At 47.1% G+C, this 20,673-nt stretch overlaps 1 protein-coding gene across 3 annotated transcripts in view; it reads left to right on the top strand.

Moving 5' to 3' along the window:
- The window catches only part of TBC1D22A (TBC1 domain family member 22A), a 334,941-nt gene that overhangs the window by 79,336 nt on the left and 234,932 nt on the right, over positions 1–20,673 (top strand). For all 3 annotated transcript variants that reach the window (XM_072843502.1, XM_072843501.1, XM_072843500.1), the window contains exon 5: positions 11,720–11,790. In XM_072843502.1, coding sequence (XP_072699603.1) covers positions 11,720–11,790 — 71 coding nt within the window. The remainder of the gene's footprint in view (positions 1–11,719; positions 11,791–20,673) is intronic.

Raw genomic sequence — 20,673 nt, 5'->3', positions numbered from 1 at the left:
AAAATGAGAGAAAGTAAAAGAAACGAAAAGAATTCTAGTTGTTATACACACAGTTACATTAAAACTAGCAAGACCAAGGGCACCATAAGCAAATGACAGGAAAATAAGTGAGATTACCAGAATCCTTTTTGATGTAAATACACACAATACTATTCCTTTCTGGTTCTGACATGACTAATGTCTTCTAGTGAATAAAATGCTTCCTGGAATTGGTTTTGAAATCATGCGAGGGAGGAATCCTGTTTTGCCAAGGGACTGTGCTGGGGCCCCTGTGATGGGAGATGCATTATTTGTCTATTTTATAAATTGTAGGAGTGTCATATGTGGCAGTAAATGGGGGTGCAGAGCATGGTACTGACAGGGAAGGTGGATGTAGGTTTGTGGCTCCTTTGTGGGAGGCGTCGCTGGTCCGAGCAGCTCTGTCTTGTGAAGGGATATTTGAAAGCAAGTAATATGCTTAATTTTTAGAAATGTGTTTTATCTCATTTAAATGAACTTAACTGTTAAGCATAGTGCAGTTTCTAGAATAAAAAGAGTCTCTGTTTTAGTTTTTCAGTCCTTTTAAAGCATTTCTCTTTGGGGGGTTTTGAAATGTAGCAGCGCAGCTGAGTCTAGAACGCAGCTGGCTTGGCCATGTGTTTTCTCGCTGGTAGCTTGCAGGTCCTTAAGTCTGTGAGCAAAGGAAATGGCAGGAGACCCCAGGGGCCCCTCTCCCTATCTTTTTCAGAGCTCTCAGGATTGCAGGTATACTTTACCTCTTGATGAAAGAAAGTGCCAGAAGGGTACTTTCTAAATGCTGTGCAGATTCTGCAGATTCTTACAGTTGAGCCATAGGTGTTACTTTTCTGCTCTGGAAGCACAGGGTTGTGGCCTCTTCTCCTTCCCTCTCTCCCCCGGTTCTTAACCTCCATTTCTGGGATGTTGGCATTCATTGTTCTTTGACTCAGGTTCTCGACTGAGCCTGAGCCGTGAGGACTCCTGGTAAGTTCTCTTTTTTCCCAAGGTCATTAATCTGGGGGGGGAGGCAGGGGCTCCTGCCTGGGTGGGGGCTCTTACTGCCTTCTGATCCCCAGGTAGCAGCTCCTCCCCCTTCTGCTGCCACCCAGCTCTTTCTGGGGATCCCGGGCCCTGGTTGGCTACCCCCCATTCTGCTGGGCCTCCCTCCACAGGCAGTGGGTGGGCTCAGCTGTCCCTGCTCTGGGGAGCTCCCCCCTTGGCTCCTTTCCATCCATCTTTCCAAGTTGCCACTTCTCTGTCTGCTGTGTCTCCTCCTTCGTGCCCTTGTCCTTGTTAATGACCTTGTTCCTTTACCACCATGTCGGTGAGGTCTAGGGTGCGGGCAGAGAGAAATCTCTCTGGGTTTTAACTAGGCTTCAGAGTGCCTCTTAAGCAGCGGCTCCCTGGGAATCTTCCAGGACATCTCCCTTCCGAGGGGAGGTCACCTCTGCTTTGATGTCCCATGTCACCTGTGCAGCTTTATCATGCAGTCCTCCTTCATGCTTGCGTTTTTGGCTTCTTTCTCTCTACCCACCCATGGGGCCCCTGGATGGTAGGAATGGGTCTGATTGTACCCTTCAAGGTTCACTCAGCTCCCGGTTGGTGTAAGTGTTGGTCGATGTTCCCTGGGTAAATGAATGTGTATGACAGACTCTAAGTAGGGCCAGTATTTAAGTGGCTTTGGCCCCTGGGGCATCTTACACAAAGTGGGTGCTCGATAAATGTTGGTCAAGTGGACTGATTTATGAGCCTCTCCTGGACTGTGGCTTTTAGGAGCAAGAAATGTGCTTGCTTTGCAGACCCTTTTGCTGGTGAGTGCTCAGCTTTTAGATTAGATTCACATTTAAGCCTAAGTGATTGCAATGTACATGCATTTCTTATTTTTATTCAGTGTTTCTTCCAGATTTTATTGCTATAAAAGATTTTTAAAAATCGGAATTAAAACCGACTAAAAAGAGATGAGTGTTAGGAAAAAATAGCGTAAATTAGGAGTTGATTTTTCTGTTATTCCTGGCTTTTCTGAAAACGGTGCTTACAATTATGAGTTCTTTGCATATACCATTTTGTGACAGATTTCTGGTTCGGTCTCAAATGTGGTATTTTACATCCAATTAGGACGAATGAGTCCCGATTGCTTCATGGTTTGGGTTCACGCAGTGTGCTGAATAATTACATCAGTAAGCATAGCAGAATCATCTTCTTGCATTTGTGGAGTGTGTCACAGCTCACAAATGCTCTCTCATGTATTGTCTCTGTGCCTGGTGAAAATTCTGTGACTCTCTGAGGCTGGTATTTTTAATTTATTCCATGTTTCAGAGGAAGAGATTGGAGCTCAAGAGATTAAGGGGACTGTCTGAAGCCACACACATTCTCGTTGGCTGTGCTGGCCCCTGAACCCAGGTCCATTGAGTCTACAATGAGTATTTGTTCTTCTGTACTTCTCTCCTACCTCCCTGCTTCTTTTGGTCCTGGGGGGTCTGCTATGGGAGTTTTTCAACTGGGAATTATATTGAGAAGTAAAGCCTTAAAGAATAGATGACCATGGAATGATATTGGTGTTTTCATGAAAACATTACACAATTTTAATTTTCAGAAAACATTCATTGTTGGAGAAGGCAGATACGCTCTTTATTTCTCATTCACTTTCTACTTATTAAAGTTTTTCTTGCATTTCTAGTGATTTTACAGCCTGGATTCCAAGAAATACAGGGATGGAAAGCTAAAAGGAAAGCCAAACACAAGCTTTAAACAAGAAGATTCAGGCAGTTGAAATAAAAGGGTGGAAAAAGATATTCCATGCAAGTACTAATCATAAGAAAACTAGTTTGCTTATAATATAAGGAGAAGCAAACATCTAGAAAGAGAGTTTTATTAGAGATAGAGATGTTTCGTAATGATAAAAGATTTAGCTCACTAAAGATGTATCTATCCTAAATGTATGTGTACTTCATAATTCATGAAGCAAAAATTGAGAGCAATAGACAAATTCACTATCACAGGCAGAAATTTTAGTACCTCTCCCTGAGTAGTTGATAGAATAGGTAAATTAAAACATCAGCAAAGATGTGGAAGATACGAATCAATAAAGATGTGGAAGGTATCACTGTCAACCAACTGGATCTTGTTGATTTATCTACCACATGTGGATGACCGAAGAAAGTATATTCTTTTCAGGGACATGTGACACATTCATCGGATAGATCATATGCTTTGCCAAAACAAATCATAATAAATATTGAAGGATTGAAACAACACCAAGTTCATCTGACCAAATGCTTTAATTTAGAAATCAGTCTTGCAATTAGATGCCCAGGAAATTCTTGAATATTTGGAAATTTGTCAGCATACTTAGAAATAACTCATGGATCAAAGAAATCACAAGGAAAATGAGAATCTGTTTTGACTTAAATGATAATGACAAAACATATGAAAATCTGTGTGCTGCTGGTGAAACAGTGCTTTGAAGGAAGTTTATGTCTTTAAATGTGTATCTTAGAAAGGAATAAAGGCTTCAAATCAATGATCAAAGCTTCCACTTTAAGAAGCTAGGAAAAGAGGAGGAAATTAAATGAAACCAAGTAAAGAGAAATAAAACAAGTGTGGAAATTAATAAATTGGAAAATGGATAAATAGGAAGAATCAACAGAATCTGAAGTTAATTTTTTGCGAAGATCAGTAAACACTTCTAGTTAGATTTGATCATTGGAAAAAAAAGAGAAGACACAAATTGCAGTATCAGAAATGAAAAACACCACTACAGACCTAGAGATATTAAGAAGATAATAAGGGCATATTGTGGGATGCTTGGGTGCCTCATTGGTTGAGCGTCTGCCTTCGGTCAGGATGTGACCCCGGGGTCCTGGGATCAAGTCCTGCATCGGGCTCCTTGCATGGAGCCTGCTTCTCCCTCTGCCTGTGTCTCTGCCTCTCTCTGTGTCTCTCATGAATAAATATAATAAAATCATTAAAAAAAAGTAAGGACATATTATTTGCAACTTTATGCCAATAAATTGAAGAACTGACATGAAATGGTCATATTCCTTGAAACATGTGACCTAGTAAAATGGATGCCAAAGAAAGCGAAAACCTTAATATCCCTATGCCAGTTAAAAAACTTTATAAGATTGATTTATTTTTTGGATAGAGACAGTGTGTGCATGTGCATAAATCAGAGTAGGGGGAGGGGCAGAGGGAGAGAATCGGAAGCAGATTCCCTGCTGAGTGTGGAGCCAGATGTGGGGCTTGATCTCAGACCCTGAGATCATTACTTGGGTGGAAATCACAAGTCCAAGTGCCCCCTAAAAAACATTTGTAATAAAAAAACCTCCAAGGGCGCCAGGGTAGGTCAGTTGGTCAAGCATCTGATTCCTGATTTTGGCTCAGGTCATGATCTCTGGGTTCTGAGATTGAGCCCTGCATCGGGCTCTGTGCTCAGTGAGGGCTCTGCTTAAGGATTTCTTTCCCTCTCCCTCTGTTCCTGTTCTCTCTCTCTCTCTCAAATATATATATATATATATATATATATATATATATATATATATATATTTTTTTTTTTTTTTTTTTTAAAGCCTGCACACCAGAAAAATATCAGGGTCAGATGGTTTCCTAGCAAATTCCGTTACATATTTAAAGAAGAAATAATACCAGTTCTTCAAAAGATGTCTCGGGAAAGAAAGGAGGAGAAAACCTCAGCTCATTTTATGCAGGCCCCATAACCGTAATACCAAAACCTTACAAAGACATTGGCAAGGAAAAGAAGCTAGAGACCAATATCCCTGATGAGTATAGATAAAAACAGTTCTTTAAAAATATGTTAGTTGATTTTGGCTTTAACCATGAAAGATTAGCTGCCAAAGGACTTGCTCTCCTGTTTGTAAACAGAAACTTGGATCATGTATGTGAAACAACTGTTTCTAGGCCTTGTGTCACTGGCGGTGCAGAACTGTGGTCCCTGGGAGAAGGGAAATGTGCAAGGTGACCTTCTCATTTACTTCTGTTTACTCTTGAAAGTTGTTTTCAGGCTGCTGCACAGAAAGGGAACAGAAACTGAACCTGGTGAATCTGAGACAGAGCGTATGGAGCACAGTGCTGGAGAGCAGAGTGTTCCACAGAGATAGAGCCCGCATACCTGCAGAGGGGCCCCATTGAGGCCTTGGCAGAGCGCTGGCCTATTCATGAGTGGGTGAAAGATTCTGGAGCAGGGGAAAGCATCCCCAGGAAGCAATAAGTTGAATCATCCCTGGAGCTCACAGAGGCATGGCTGCTGGGTATTGTTGACCATCACCTGCTGTAGGAACTGGGAACTGAAAATTGGCTCTCTCTTGAGTCCCACATCAGGGTAATGTGGGAACTGAATGTGGGCAAAAGCCTGGGTGCTCAGGACCTGAGGACTCTGCAGGGACCCAATGCAGGAGAAGCATGTTCTGAAGAAGATCCAGCACCTACACTCGCTGTGGGAACTGTGTGCCAGAAGCTGGTGAACGAGGCATAGGAGAAGTTGGGGGAGGAGACCCCTTTCTTCTTTAATGTCCCTCCTTCACTCTGGGCTGAGAAAGATGACATCATGCCAGCCAGCCAAGAAGTATTTACAAGACTCAGTTCCATTATCACAGAGGCCGTAAATTGATAACTGGCACATCTGGCATTCAATAAAAAAAAAAAAAAAAAAAAAAAAAAATCACAGGCATGCAATGAAACAGGAAATATGACCTAGAATTGGGAGAAAAATCTATCATTAGAAGCAGATCAGATTATGAACAACTCAATAAAGAGAAGGGTAAAAGATTTCAAGATAAGTATCATAGAAGGTATAGAAATGGCCAGTAAGCACATGAAAATCTGATTACACTCAATATCATTAGTCATCACAGAATTGCTAATTAAAATTGTAAAGAGATACCTTTGACACTTGCTAGAATGGCTAAAATAAAAGACTAACAGCACTGAATTTTGACCAGGATGTGAGGCACTTGAAGCTTTTATACATTGCTGGTGGGAAGTGTAAAATGATACAACCGTTTTGAAGGACCATGTGGCAGTTGGTAAATACGTATCTGTCATACAACCCAGCAATTCTACTCCTTCATGTTTGCCTGATAGAAATGAAAACAGAGATTCACAAAACATAAGATCATAAGAATGGTCATAGCTGCTTTTCAATCATGAAATCTTGTGAATAACCTAGCTACCTGTGACTGTGTAAGCATATTGTGATGTATTCATAGCTTAGATTAGTATTTCTGCTTGTGAAGAATAAACCACTGTACATGCAACATTATGACTCTGACATATTATGAGCAAAGGAAGCAGAATACAAGCAAGTACAATCTATATGTACTATTTATATGGATTTTAACATCAGGCAGGGATAATCTATGGTGATAGATATCAGAAGGTGTTAACTTGGAGTGAGGGTGAAGAATTACAGAAAAGGGTGATAGAAATGTTCTACATCTTGTTTTTTTTGGGGGGGGGAGGTGGCTACATTCATTCTTTCACTGCCTACAAATTGTATGTCAGTTAAAAAATATGACGCTCCATCCCTGCCTCTCCCCCAAAAGACACCACATCTAGGAGTAGAGGAAAGAACTGGATGTTCTTTTCTTCAGCATTTACTGCCAGGCTATTGCAAGGCTCTGCCTCAGGATGCAAAGGAACAGAATCATGGCATCCGATCTGCAGGAGCTCATAAGCCACTTCTGGGAGGTGAGATTGATGCTCAGACACAGCACTGTAGAGTGGGCATTTAGCTGGCCCCAGGTGTTCTGGCACTCACAGAGGAGGGAATTGGGTGAGGCCTGGAGTTGTCAGGAAGGCTTCATAGATTTGGCAGAGGTTGAGCTGGGCCTGGAAGATTGGGTGGATTTTGAAAAATTGGAGGTAAAGTTGGAAATGCCACAGGAATTTGTAGCTCTGTAGGAACATAATGAGGTACACAACGAAAGGTACTTCTTCCATTGCCCTTGAGCCATTCTCTGGATCCCTCCCCCAAGGCTGACTATGTTTCCAGGTTCCAGTGTACACTTACAGAAATACTCAGTGTGGGACATCTGGGTGGTTTAGTTGGTTGAGCATTTGACCCTTGATTTTGGCTCAAGTCATGATCTCAGGGTCCTGAAATTGAGCCCCAAGTCAAGCTCAGTGGTCAGCATGGAGTCTACTTGTCCCTCTCCCTTTGCTCTGTCCCCTCCCTGCTATCTCTCTGTTATAAATAAAATCTTAAAAAAAAAAAAAAGAAATAGTGCATCTGTACTCTCCTTGCTCTTGTTCTGTCTTCACAGACTTATTCCATACCCACCCAGAAAGGCATCCATTCTTTTCCATGGTGGTGTTATAGTCCAATGTGTGGATGTAATGGTGTTTTAATCATCTCTCTATTAATGGACGCTCTGATTGTTTCTAGTTTTTCTTATGACAAGGCTCAAATGAATACCCTATGAATAACCCCTTACAAATGTCCCTGTGGAACAGATTTCTTCAAGTGAAGTTGCCTCTCAAATGTTATATACCTTTACAATTTGACCAACAAAGGGGCACCTGGGTGGCTCAATTGGTTAAGCATCCAATTCTTGGTTTTAACTCAGGTCTTGATCTCAGGGTCATGAGTTCGAGCCCTGCAATAGGCTCCAGGCTGGGTGTGGAGCCTACTTAAAAAAAAAGAAAAAAGAAACAATTTGACCAAGAAAAAGTTCTGTTCATATGCACTCAGACCAGACTTGTAAGAGAGTGGCTCTTCACCCACAGTCTCATCAATACTGGGTATTATTCATTTAAAATTTTATTCAATATGTGACAGATTTCTTGTTCTACTGATGTAGTTATTTAATCACCTTTGAGAGTATGTGTGTGTCTATTTTTTGTGCGTTTGTTAGCTATTTCTAGTTCCTCTTCTGTGAATTTTCCATTTTTGTATAGGTTGGTCATTCTTTTGTACATGTTCTTTATGTATTAGTGATGTTAGTCTTTTTGTATTGTATGTTAACACATTTTTCAAGTCTCTCATTTTTTTTTTAAAGATTTTATTATTTGAGAGAGATGGAGAGAGAGAGAGAGAGCGCACAAGTCGGGGTGAGGGGCAGAAGGAGAAGGAGAGGGAGAAGCAGACTCCCTGCTGAGTGGGGAGCCAGATGCAGGGCTCAGTCTCAGAACCCAGGGATCATGACCTGAGCCAAAGGCAGATGCTTTACTGTCTGAGCCACCCAAGCACCCCATATCCGTCATTTTTTTTTTCTTTAACATTATAGTGGTTTTCGCCAGAGTCCTTTCAAACTTTTTATATAATTAGTTTGTTAACCTTATTTATAGTTCTGAGGTTTGTGACTTGCCTGAAGGCCTTTCTCCCATCTGAAAATAACATAATATTCCTCTGTATTTTCTTACAGTATTTTTTATCTTTCCTTTACACATGCATGCATACACACATGCACATTACATGTACACATACTCCATTTAGGTCTTTGGAGCTTTAATCATTTGGAAATAGGTTTTCATGGTAAGATACATGGTCTGATTTCCTTTTCTGAAAAATAGGTGCCGTATCGTTTAGACACCATTGGCTGATGGCCCCTTGATTTGAAATGCTGTTGTAATCATAACTATGTGCAGGGTTGATGTGAGCCATTCATCTGTTACATTCATCTTTCTGCATAGTCTCACTGCTAGAACCCTGGGGTCTTAAGTACCGTAGATCTCTTACAAATTTGCTTATCTGGTAGTGCAAGTCCTCTCACACTATTCTTTTTGGAAATTTTATTGGCTGTTTTTATGCATTTGCTCTTTCAGGTGAGCTTAGTGTCAACTTATCAGGTTTCAGAACATGCATGGTATATCCCACTGGGATTTTATTGGCTTTACGTTGAACTCAAAGAATTTTTAAGTGGCAGTCGACAGCATTGTAGTGTTGAGGCTAGATCCAGTGGTACATGCTTGCTTACTGCTCTTCTTTCTCGTCGAGCCACCATCACCTCTGCACTGGGCTGCAGAAGCAGCCCATCAAGTGTCTCGTTGGGACCACTGGCCCCTCTGATCCCTTTTCTCACTGAGACCAGGGCTTTGCCTTAGCAGTTCACAGGGCTGAGAATATCCCCCTCCAGCCCCTCTTCCCGCAGATTTCTCCTCATCTGTGGGTCTTTTCTCAGTTATCATTTCCTCAAGAAAACCTTCCCTGCTAGGTAAACATTCTTTCCCCCATTGCCTTTCCCAGCCTTACTTCTTCTGAGTCCAGTTGTAATTTTACATTTGCTTTGGGTTCTCTGAGCATAGGGCTGGGTGTGCTGTTCCCTCATGTCATGCCCTCTGCCTGCCCAGCACCCAGCCTGGAGGCGGTGTTCCTGAATACCAGCTCTTGCCAGTGAGCTTGGGGTTTTCCTCTGTGTCTTCATGTCTCTAAGCAAAACCTTCACAGTATTCCTCATATGGTAGTGGCCAATTTTTGTTAAGCTTATGCCTGTAACCTTTTCTGTTTATTTGGCTGCTGGTGGGAGAAGCTCTTGGTTTCGGGATGTTCTTGTATCTTCCTGCTGAACTCAGGCCTCATTGCTGCACCTCCTTGTTGGCTTCCTCCTCAGGCTGGTTGGTGCCAGATAGTGCAGCAGCCCCAGCCTCCTCTCGGACCCTACAGCCTGCAGAGGAGGCATAGAGGGTGTGTCCCCAGAAGATTTCTGAAGAGCAAGGAGGGGCTTTCTTCTCAGCAGCCCACAGCTAATTTGCTGTCTTCTTTACAGCTCGGATGGGGTCCCAGGCCCGTTGTGGAGTCCCTCCCAGGTGAGGGCAAGCTTTAGCTCTGCAACAATCAGTCAGTTCCAACTTCAGAGTGGTGGGTTCAGCTTCCCCCCAGGCTGACTCCTCTTGTTACCAGGGCTGCCAGGGTGGGGGTGGGTGGGTTGTCACTTTATACAACCCGGATTCTGCTAGAAAGGTGGAGGGACAAACAGGCCCTGGACATCTATCAGAATGATCCTGTGACTTTCCCATCAATCCAGTTTAACACGTTGATAAAGCTACAAGATTTCCTGGCGCAGAGCCATTCTTCTGTTCCTGGAGTAAACTGTACATACTATTCTTTGAACATCGGGTTGTGTTTTGATCTGTGTGGATTTTGTTTTGGATCTTTTGTCCATATTCATGAGTGAGATTGGTCTGTGTCACATGAAGCCTTTTTACTAATGGAAGTTAATAGAGTGGAGAGATTCTGGGATGTGAAGGTCATTCAGTTCCTGGGCCACTGTGGCTGCGTCACTAAGCTCTCTGAGCCTGCTCCTCATTCACACGGTGGGGACAGCCCTGATGAGCTCAGGCTGCCATGCGGAGCGAATAGTGTCCGTGAAGGTGCCTGGTTAATGCTAAAGCTGGCACACTCAGAACTTCGGACACACACCTCCGGCACCATGTTTGTGAGTTTCCTCCATGAGGAGACAGGTTCGGAAAACACAACGGAGATTTCTCTTGGCTTTCTTCATATAAACCATAATCAGAAAACCAGCCTTGTGCGGGAGGAGAGGCCCTGGGAACATGATGGTAAACATTACATTATTGGTGTTCAGATATTAGGTTCCTGCTTTTCATAATATCCTCAGGGTGCAGGGGAAGATTCGATATTTTCTGAGATTCTGCTGTAAAGCGCAAGTTATTGCCGGTACCATCGCCCAATTATTCTGTACTTATTTTACTTAGACTGTAGTAATTGGAAAAAGATTAGATGTCAGGACTTTGTATTTTGTTGATTATATTACCAAAGTCTCTTTAATCGTTTCTTTTATTCCTAGTATTAATCATGAGCTCCTAGCTGTTAGGAGAAGAGCCTAATGGTGGATTCCTAACTTAAAGGAAAGAAATAATTACTTCAGTTTCAGTGGGATTGACTGAGCGTTGATATACTTGTAAATTGAAATGTGTTCTCTAGCCATTCGGGGCACGTGGCTGAGACATCGGGGAGACACAGAAGGTCCTACGGAATTCAGAGGCCCATCTCCTCACCCCCCAGCCCCTGCTGTGCCCTCTACTGCCCTCGGGAGGCTCTGCACCGGGCTCCTGGCTCCTCTGCTCCTGGCCGGCCCTAGTCCTCTGTGACCTTCCCACCTGTAGGTCTTTGTGAAGGCAGCAGTGACTTGTACTAGTCCACCTTGAAGACCGTGTTGTCCTTGATGTGTATAAGTAACCTGGCTACACCCTTGATCAGTGCTGTGTGAGCACACACTTATCTCCATTAAATAATCTCTTTCAAAAGCAGTCCTGAGCAGAGCTCCTCCTATTCATAGGCAATGAATGGGGAGAGTGAGGCAGGATGCAGGAAAGAAGGGAGCCCTGGGAGGGCGGTGGAGGTGGGGACAGGTGGTGGTGGTGGTGGCAGAGGGAGAGAAATAGTGAGAGGGAACAAGGGAGGGGGTGTGTGGAGGGGAGCCCCCGCTTTGGGCTGCACTGCTTCCTGGAGGGAGGTGTGTGGCACCTCACCTGTCTCAGGGTGGCTCTGGGGACACTTGTCATGCATTTAGCAGAGGTGCACTCTGTATGGCTTAAATGTAGGCAGGTGACAAAGTGGAGGTAACTCCTTGTCTCGTATGTTGTGAACAATCAGTATCAGAAATCTTTATCACTTAGGTTCATTCTGGTTTCACTCCTGGGGCCCCCTCCTGCCAGGAACACTGATGAGATATGTCAAAGCCCCATGGGGAGTCTGCTAACCGTTTGTAAACCCTGTTTTCTTTGTCTTCTTTGTTGCCAACAGAGGAATTACGCAAGTTGAGCTGGTCCGGAATTCCTAAGCCTGTTCGTCCCATCACCTGGAAGCTTCTCTCAGTAAGTCTCTGCGGGCCTGCTCATCAGCTTGGCTTGGCCTGGAGTGTGGCCCGTCAGCCGTGGCCCAGACAGGCACCCGGTTTTTGCGGCAGTGAGCAGGGCCTTTGCCTGAGCTAAGGTGACATTTTCCATCCTTTGCTTAATTTCAAGCTTGGTTTGACAAGGCTGGCAGAGAATGAGGAGAAGTAATTATTTATGACAGCTGTATTCTTTTTCTCCGATTTTATTATTCTAAAAATCTTTGTAATATTTTCAAACCTGTGATAAAGTATCCAGCATAGACTATTTCAGTGCTTAAGAATCCATCACAGCAAAATATGTTTGACCAATTTCTTTCTTTTTTTTTAATGTACTTTAGTAGCCATGTTAGGGGGAGAAGTTGGTGCTAAAAGTATCTGTGAAAAAAAAAAAAAAAGTATCTGTGATTCTGTGATGGAGGCTGCGGTTCTGGGTTCCTCCTCCCTGAACTGCCCACTGCGGAGACTCCTGGAGGGGGTCGGGTGGGCAGGTGGGGCGGCTGTAGCACACTCCCTGGTACTTCCCTCGGGTTGGTATCAGAAGTGAGTTTGGTCCTGCTCAAAACTTTGGGGTAGTTTGTAGACCGTCTTCTCCTTTATCCCTTTTTAAATTATTTTTGTTGCTAAATCAGTAAAGAACTTTAAGTGTTCACTCTAAATTGAGTCTGACTTTCAGTATTTAAAAGACTGTTTCTTACTAATGAGTCTTAATAAATTTGTAGCTTAGTACCTCGTAATCCTAAATGCAGATGCCGTTCTCAACAGTGAATATTTATAGATTAAATATTCTCTTGCAATTAAAATTAGACCTGCTACAATTGCTTATATTTCTGTTTGGTGTCTGTTATTTTAAGCATTTGTATCTACATTTCCAAATGTCCTCTAGGATAGGTTACAAGCTTTTTAGATGGAACTGTAGGACGTTCTGACGAAAATACGTTTAAGACCTTCTAGTGCAGTTTTGTATTTGTTAAGGCTGTGCTGCCTCTGGGTGGAGAGCCCTCCTGAGTTGTTTCACCCTGTTCCTTTCCTTTGGTTCTTGGTCTGTGTCCGTCGTAGCTGAGCTACCCTGTGTGTGCTGCACAGGGCCCGGCTTGGCAGGCATGTGACCTGGGCTTCAGTGGGCAGAGGAGTAGAACGGGGAGGAGGCAGGGGCTCCACTTTGTTGGTTTGAATGGGAAGGAGGGTGTAGGTGGGTAGAGTCTGTAACCAGGAATGTTGGGGATGCGAAGGAAAGATCATCCAGGCTTCTCAGGTACACGTACTTGCGTGACCCGTTAACTGACCACAGGGACTCCTTGCCCAGACACAGAGATGAATGAGGTCCTTGCCCTCCCCATCAGGAGGAACTGGGTCAGGTCATCCTGCTCAGTGGGATGCATGGGGTGCAGGGGAGGGCAGGGCAGCAGCAGAGCAGCGGCGTGCGATGCCGAGGACGGACAGCCCCTTCCCAGGGTTGGCAGGTGCTACAGGTAGGAGGCTGGGGACTGGGAAGGTCAGAGGTGAACTTGGTGGTTCTGGACCCCGTTAGTATAGGAGTGGATTGATAGATGAGTTAAAAAAAAGTGTTGGCATCAGTGAGCAAAGCCTGTCTGTCTAGAGTGGGGGAGAGCACTTAGGAGGGGAGGGGTGGTTTCAGGGCAGGGTGCCTACCCCTGTGGATGGCAGGCCAGGCTCCTTGGTGAAGGTGGGATGCTTCTGGAGCATCTTGAAGGGTGTGTCAGTGTCCTCAGGTCGGGGAGATGGGGAGGGTGTATGGCCTGGGGGATGCAGCTGGGGTTGGAGGGAGAGCTGGTTCCCCAGGAATGGCAGGTGTACTGCTTGGATTAGGGAGGGGTGGGGAGCCAGGGGTAGCTGGGGACCAGGAGCAGGCCAGCACCTGCAGGAGTTGAGTGAGGTGGACAGGGGGATGGGGATGGGATGGCTGTTTCTGGAGCAGGAAGGCCGGAGTCTCTTGACAGGTCTCTTGGCTAGTGCCTTTATTCATTTGATCAGTATTTCTTGAGCAATTTTCTGTGTCTCTGGCACTGTGTCTGGTGCTGGGAGATAAGAAGGGAAGTGGATCAAGTCTCTGTCCCTCATGGGGCCTGCAGAAAACAGAGGGGGTCCCTGCCTTCCTTGGTCTCCCCCAGGACAGACTGGGATTTCATCCATTCTCTCAGGAGTCAAGATCCCCAGGGAACTGCTCACCTTGTGTCTCTTCCTGTCCTTTTTTGCTCGTTTCACAGTATCTGTTGAGTGCTTGCTGTGTGCCGGGCTGTGCACGTGCGAGAGATCCCTGCAGAAGTGGTGGTCTCTGGCTGCCGAGCTGCAGGAGCAATTAGGTCGGTATCACAACCAGGGCCTGGCAGGAGGTGGAAGAGTGTGCCTGTTGAAAGGAGGGGGTGCACAGCCAGGACAGAAAACTGGGCAGGGGAGGAGGGGCTAGAGGCTGCAGGAGCGGGGGTGGGTGGGACTCGGCCTGCTGTAGTGGGACACTGGTTGGTTCTTTGGGGCTGGACTCCCCATTCAGGGGACACATGCTCCTCGTTTCTTCACCATGCTCTGGGCTGGAGTAGTAGTCTTACCCCAGCCTTCAAGTGCCCCCAGACAGCCTGGAGAGACAGGCTTGTGCACATTCTGCACGGTGCTCTATGCCCTGGAGGTAAGATGGGCTCTGGGCATCCAGGGGAAGGGAACCACCAGGTTGAGGGGTACTAGTCAAACATGGGCATGGCCGGTGGGGGGTGGGGGAGGGAAAGGAGGTCAGAATTGAGGGGCCATCATCTCCTATCCCCTAAACATTGACCCAGGAGCTGCCTTGTGAGCCTCACCTTGCCTCCTGGTTACTCCCAAGGAGACAGCTGAAGCATGTTTTCTGTAGCGGAAGAGTTGGCGAGCACCGTGAAGGATGCTAATCATTTATTTCTGGCTCAGCGAGTGTTTCCCTTGCATCTGCCCTCGGCCACCAGGCCCTTTGCGAGTGCTGGGTCACAGAGGAATCTTGGAACATGGTGGGGAGAAAACCCAGCAGGCATGTCAGGGCCATGGGGGTGTGGAGAAGGGTCCCCCAAGTGAAGGCCACCTCCCTGAATCCCAGGCTTCACATTCCACTCTCCTGGGAAGCTTTTGCAGATCCTGGGGTCTGGGCCCACAGAGCAGATTGGAGCCTTGGGGTGGACTGAGGCATCGGGGTTTGTACCAATTCCAGCCAACGCTAGGCTGAGAAAGGGTGAGGGTAGCAAGGACGTGATGGCTTTGGGCTTTGGGCTGCCTCTTGACCTGTGTTTTTTTCATCTTGGGTGCACGTTAGTGGTGCCTGGGAAACTAGGTGTCTGGAGTCCACAGGGATTCTCACATGTGGCCAGGTTGAGTTCCACGTGGGACAGCAGGGCATGCACGGACCAGCCGGGAGACAGGACCCACTGGAAGCAGCATGCCTGGGCTGAGGTGCCTGGGCTTGACCGAGAGGGTAGTGCCCCGGAGGCTCAATGGCATGGGTGAGGCTGACTCCGGCCCCGCCTGTCGCTTCCGGGACCCTGAACCCAGGGACCGAGGAGAATCTGTCATTTGTCCTGTTGAAGAAGACAACTAAAGCTGCACTTGAATATGAATCTACTTCAAGACCTGGCAAACTAATGACTTCTTCCCCCAGTATGTTAACGATTTGTCATTAACGTGATCCTGGTGGTCTGTTGAAGAGCCCTATTCTTAATGGATGAGTAAGAAATGCTCCTTTAATGAAGAAAGATGGGAAACTTGGCTCCTGTCATTTACGGAGGACTAACATATACTCTAGTCTAGGACATATCGTTAAACCACCATTAATGCTGTTTAACATTTAAATTCCATGCAAGCATGGCAGTAATTTTTTAAAAATTAGCACTGTAGAAAATCGTATTTTTGGCCCACTTAGTAATAACTATTTCAGAAACATTGAACAAAAACTAATTAAACATTGAACATTTATGCTACTGAGCAGAATGGTTACAAGTGATAAGTGAGGTGCTGGCGTCACCCTGTCTTCTTGAGGTGTGTCAAGGTAGGTTCGCACGTAAACCCGCGGGAGGGAGCCACTTGATGCGTGTGTCACTGGGACAATTTTATATAAGTATATGCAGGTATTATTGTTTTACGTTTATGATTAGTGTTTTTATAGCATGCTAATACGGCAATTAAGTTTTCTGTAGTTCTGTCATTTAAAATTCATTGCATACTTGAATATATTTCGTTTGCATAATTTCCAGTCTGGTTTAATTATCTGAAGGCCCCAACTTGCATATGTGTGTTTTCCTTTAGGAATGGGAGTGTCAGGAGTGTGTTGGGAGGGGGGGAGGCTTTTTATTGCCTGGTTCCCATTATGGCGTGCTGCCTTTTAGAATTTCTCTTTTAAGAAGTGAAGTTAAAATCTGGGAGTAGGGGAATGTGTGAATCCTCGTTCACGGTCAGTAAGAGCCCTTCAGTGGCTTGGGGTGGGATTGATGGACGGCAGCCCATGAGGCTCCCTGGTTGCCCCACTGGGCCGGATCGACGGTGGGCCCCGGGCTGGCACACGGGGCCTCCCTGTTGGCTGCTGCACATGTCCACGCTCCTCACCGCATGTGCTCTGGCCTCGCCGAGGCAGCCTGGACACGCTGCCTGGTGCACTCGATGTAGTTGGGTGACTTTTCTTAGGGCGTCTGCCCTGTTTCTCTTCCCCACCTTGTTCTCCAACACTGGTGCCCACCCCAAACCAGTCCTAACCAAGCCCAGAACCGGATGCTTACCGGTGCTTACTTGTCACGCGGCAGCGCAGACCCCCAGGGCCGTGGCCCTCCTCGGGGTATGGTAGTATCGCTGCACGTCCCGTTGGCACATTCATTGTGCAGCAGGTCTGCGTCGGGCGTCTGTGGTGTGCCCGCAGCACTCTGGGAGAGGAGCAGCTGTGAGCATAGCGTGGGGACGCCCGCCCTGTGGAGCTTGCGGTCCTGGTCCTGGGGTCGCCTAGAGCAGGTGCCTGGGTGGCAGGAGTGCAGGGGCCTGGGGGAGGCGCGCTGCCAGCTGCTGCACCCCTGGAGGAGACGTGCGCCGAGGGCAGCGCGTGTGCCCGTGCCTTGCGCTGCAGGTTGCTGAGTGCCAGCCACGAAGCGCACGAGCCCTGGCACAGGCAGTGGGCAGGCCTGATGCTGCGGGGGCAGACGCTCAGGAGACAGCATGGTGCTGAGGACACTGCCGCAGGCCCTCGAGCACAGACCCGAAGAGCTTGGGGGCCGGCCCCACTGCTGGGGTCAGGCGCTGGCCCCGCTGCCCCGCTGCTCCGCTCCTGCATCTGGCCCGGGGCGGTGTTTGCTGAGCCTGTGTGGAGGCCAGAGCCTCAGGCCCAGGGAGTTTGCAGAGGCCCTGAACCTGAGAGCCAGGGGCCGGCAGCCGTGCGGGGAGGGTGTCCGCCTCTGTGCAGGGGCGTGATAGAAGCCTTGGCAGCTGCTGGAGCTCAGTGCGGGGCTGCGCTCAGCATCTCTACCTCCCGGTGTTGAGCCCAGGGTCTGAGCGTCTAAGGGTCCGATGGCCCAGGACATGCGTGGAGCTCAGGGAACAGTGTGTGTGGTGTAGTGTGGTGTAGTGTGGTGTAGTGTGGTGTGGTGTGTAGATGACTCCACAGGGCAGGGTCATGTTGCCTAAGTGTCTGTGACTTGAGCAGGTGCCTCTGCAGAGGGCGGGGAGGCAGCGGGCCTGAGCTCTGGCTGCAGCGTGCCCTCAGGCCCTGTAACCCTGGGCACCTTAACGAAACTCCTGAGCCTTTTCCTCTTCTGTGAACAGAATGACGTCAGCTTGTCCACAAAGCACGGTTGGAGGTGCTGCTGTCCGTAGCTCATGCCTGGTGAGCAGCCGGCCCTTCACCTACTCAGCCTGTGGCCATAGCCGCGTCAGGACAAGTGTTTTTTTTCTCTGGAGATGTTGGGGTCTGGAGGTAGCAGTAAAGTCAGAGGCACTGGTGGATCCTCCTGGTCCCTAGGTGGGTTGTCTCCGAAGCTGTCACTGTCGTGATGAGACCAGGTCCTCCGTCAGGTGTGACCAGCGCCTGGAGTGGTAGCCCCCCAGCAGGGACAGGGCCGGGTTCCCCACAGGGAGGGCGCCCCGCCCCATGTTGGGTGCTGCACCGGATATTCCGGGTGGTGCTGGCTGCAGAGGCCTGCTGGTGGATGTGCTCGGGCGGGGGACTCATGGAGCCCGCACAGCAGGCGGAAGGCACTCGGACACGTACACTCAGAGGGCTGGTTCTTGTTTTTGTCGCTGTTGTAATTAATGAGAATCGATCTGCCCTTCGGGAGATTAGCAATCTCTCATCTGATCAGAAGATAGAGGCGAATTCCCAGTGGTAGGAGCTCCGACTGGCTGAGCTGTGAGTGTGAGTCAGCTGGACCCTCCAATGCGTGTGTCCCTTTCTCACCTCTTCTGATGAACTGAACACGTGTCAGGGCAGGTGCTCCTCAGGGGGGCCTGTCCTCAGTGCTGGTGACACCCGTGACCCGGGTTGGCCCCTTCCTGGCGGGGATGCTTGGGAATAAGGCATCAGGAGCCTTCACTATATCTAGTTTCTCCTTGAATGAATAGTTGACTTGTGGGGATTTTACGTCAGGAAGGAATCAGTTGTGGCTCACTGCCATGCACCTTAGCATGCTGGACCATGAGAAAGAGAGTCCCAGCCTTCAGAGATAGGGGGAAGGTAGGTATAAATACACGCATGTATGGACACACATGATTGGAGACCTTCAGGATCAGTGTTGAAGAGCCTGGTTGGCAAACTTTCTGGAAAGAACTAGCTAGCAGGGTCTCAGTGGGTCACACGGTGTGCTTTGTGCCTGCTCAGCTGTGCCCAGTGGAACAGAAGCAGCCCCACGCAGTTAGCACACGAGTCGGCGTGGCCAAGGTGTAGCCAAGTGTTACTCCCAGCGATGTGTGGCAGGCTGGCGTGTGCTGGGCTAACCACAGCTGGGGTCCAGGCATGGTTTTAAGGTGAAATGCGTGGGCACGGAATGTTGGATAAAGGACATTTTCTTACAAAGGATACGAGAAGGACTAATCATAAAAGATTAATTAAAGACGCTCCATTAAAGTTAGGAACTTGTCTTCATCAAAAGACATCATTAATGGGGAGAAAAGGCAAGGCAAGCGGGGAAGAGGAGATGCTCACAGAGGACTCAGATGCAGATGAGCCGGGGAGAGGGAGGTGACCTCAGGGAAAACGGGGCTACACTTGTACACACATTAGGCACTGGCATGCACTTCCGTGGGAGGGTCATCACTTTGGAAAATTCTGCAGCAGGGCCTGTGAAAGGGAAGCGCGGCCAGGGGTCCTCCTTCTTGGTACATATCTAACAAGATGCGTATATGTGCCACGATGGACAGGAACAGGAGTGTTTATAACAGAGAGCGGGAGCAGCCCAAATGTCAACAGTAGAATGGATTTTGTACATGGGAACAGGCAGCAGTGAAAATCGGCTACTCTTAACATGTTACAGAATTGAATGAATTTTTCAAATGTCATGTTGAGTTTAAGCAGCCAGACAGAAAAGATGATTCCCTTTATACAAAATTCAGAACTAGACAAAATTTACCCCAGTGTTAGCAGTCAGGGACTTAGGTGCAGGGAGGAGGTGAAGGACAGTGATTGGGGGGCTCCTAGGGGACCTCAAATGGGTCAGTTTGTGATAATATCTCACACTTTATTTATTTATTTATTTATTTATTTATTTATTTATTTATCTCACACTTTTTAGATGAGCGCGTGCACATATACATTCTGTTTCAATATTTATTAAGAAGCTTAACTGGTATGACCCCAGTTTGTTAAAGCAAATGTATGCGAGAGTGTAATCGATAATAGAATAGATGTTCATAGAAATGCCTCAAGGAAGATAAAGAACAGATGTGCTCATACATCTGGAAAGATGTGGCTGGGTTCAGACCCATCTCATCGTCAAGGCTGGCTGCTCTCTGAGCTCAGCGCTCCATCAACTCAGATCTTCACGGTGGATCTGCAGCCCACGGTTCTCCATGTGATCAGGGTGGCTGACACAGCTCCAGTCTCTGCATATTCTCTTTTATTATTATTATTATTGTTAAAATATTTATTATTTGAGAGAGAGAGAGAGAGAGAGAGAATGGGTACGTGAGCTGGTGGGAGGGCAGAGGGAGAGGGAGAGAGAGAATCTTAAGGAGGCTCTCTGCTGAGTGCAGAGCCCGACCTGGGGCTCAATCCCAGGACCCTGAGATCATGACCTGAGCCTAAATCAAGAGTCAGACGCCTAACCAACTGAGCCACCCAGGTGCACTTCTGGACATTCTCTTTGATTCACAGGCAGCTGCAAAGAAAAGTGGTGGGCCTGGCTTTTGTGCCAGCATTGGGTCTCCTCTCTACCTCTGAGCCTGTCAGTCCCTGTGGCCAAGGAGATGGCCCATCAAGAACTGTCCTGAAGGAAGGGGATTATGGGTTGAGAACAGGGACACGTGGTTCCCAGAGGATCTTCAAGGCTCCGTTTGAACAAGGGAGCCATAGGTGTTTAGCAGCAAACACAGTGATGCTACTACAGAGGTGGGAGCATTTTATTTTATTTAAGATTTTATTTATTTATTTATTTGAGAGAGAGAGGAGCAGAGGGAGAGGGACAAGCACATTCTGTGCTGAGCATGGAGCCCGATATGGGGTTTGATCCCAGGACCCTGAGATCATGACCTGAGCTGAAATCAAGGATCGGATGCTTAACCAACTGAGCCACCCAGGCGCCCCAGACGCGAGAGCATTTTAAAAGGCAGAAAGTACCATATAGGATATATTTGTTCATCCATTCACATGCTTCATCATACATGGATTCACTTAATAAAAATTTGGCTGCCATGTGGCTGGCCC

This window comes from Canis lupus, chromosome 11 (assembly GCF_048164855.1).
Source record: "Canis lupus baileyi chromosome 11, mCanLup2.hap1, whole genome shotgun sequence".
NCBI classification, from domain to species: domain Eukaryota; kingdom Metazoa; phylum Chordata; class Mammalia; order Carnivora; family Canidae; genus Canis; species Canis lupus.
The sequence above is the reverse complement of the archived record's forward strand: the minus strand, read 5'-3'. Positions and strand labels throughout refer to the sequence as shown.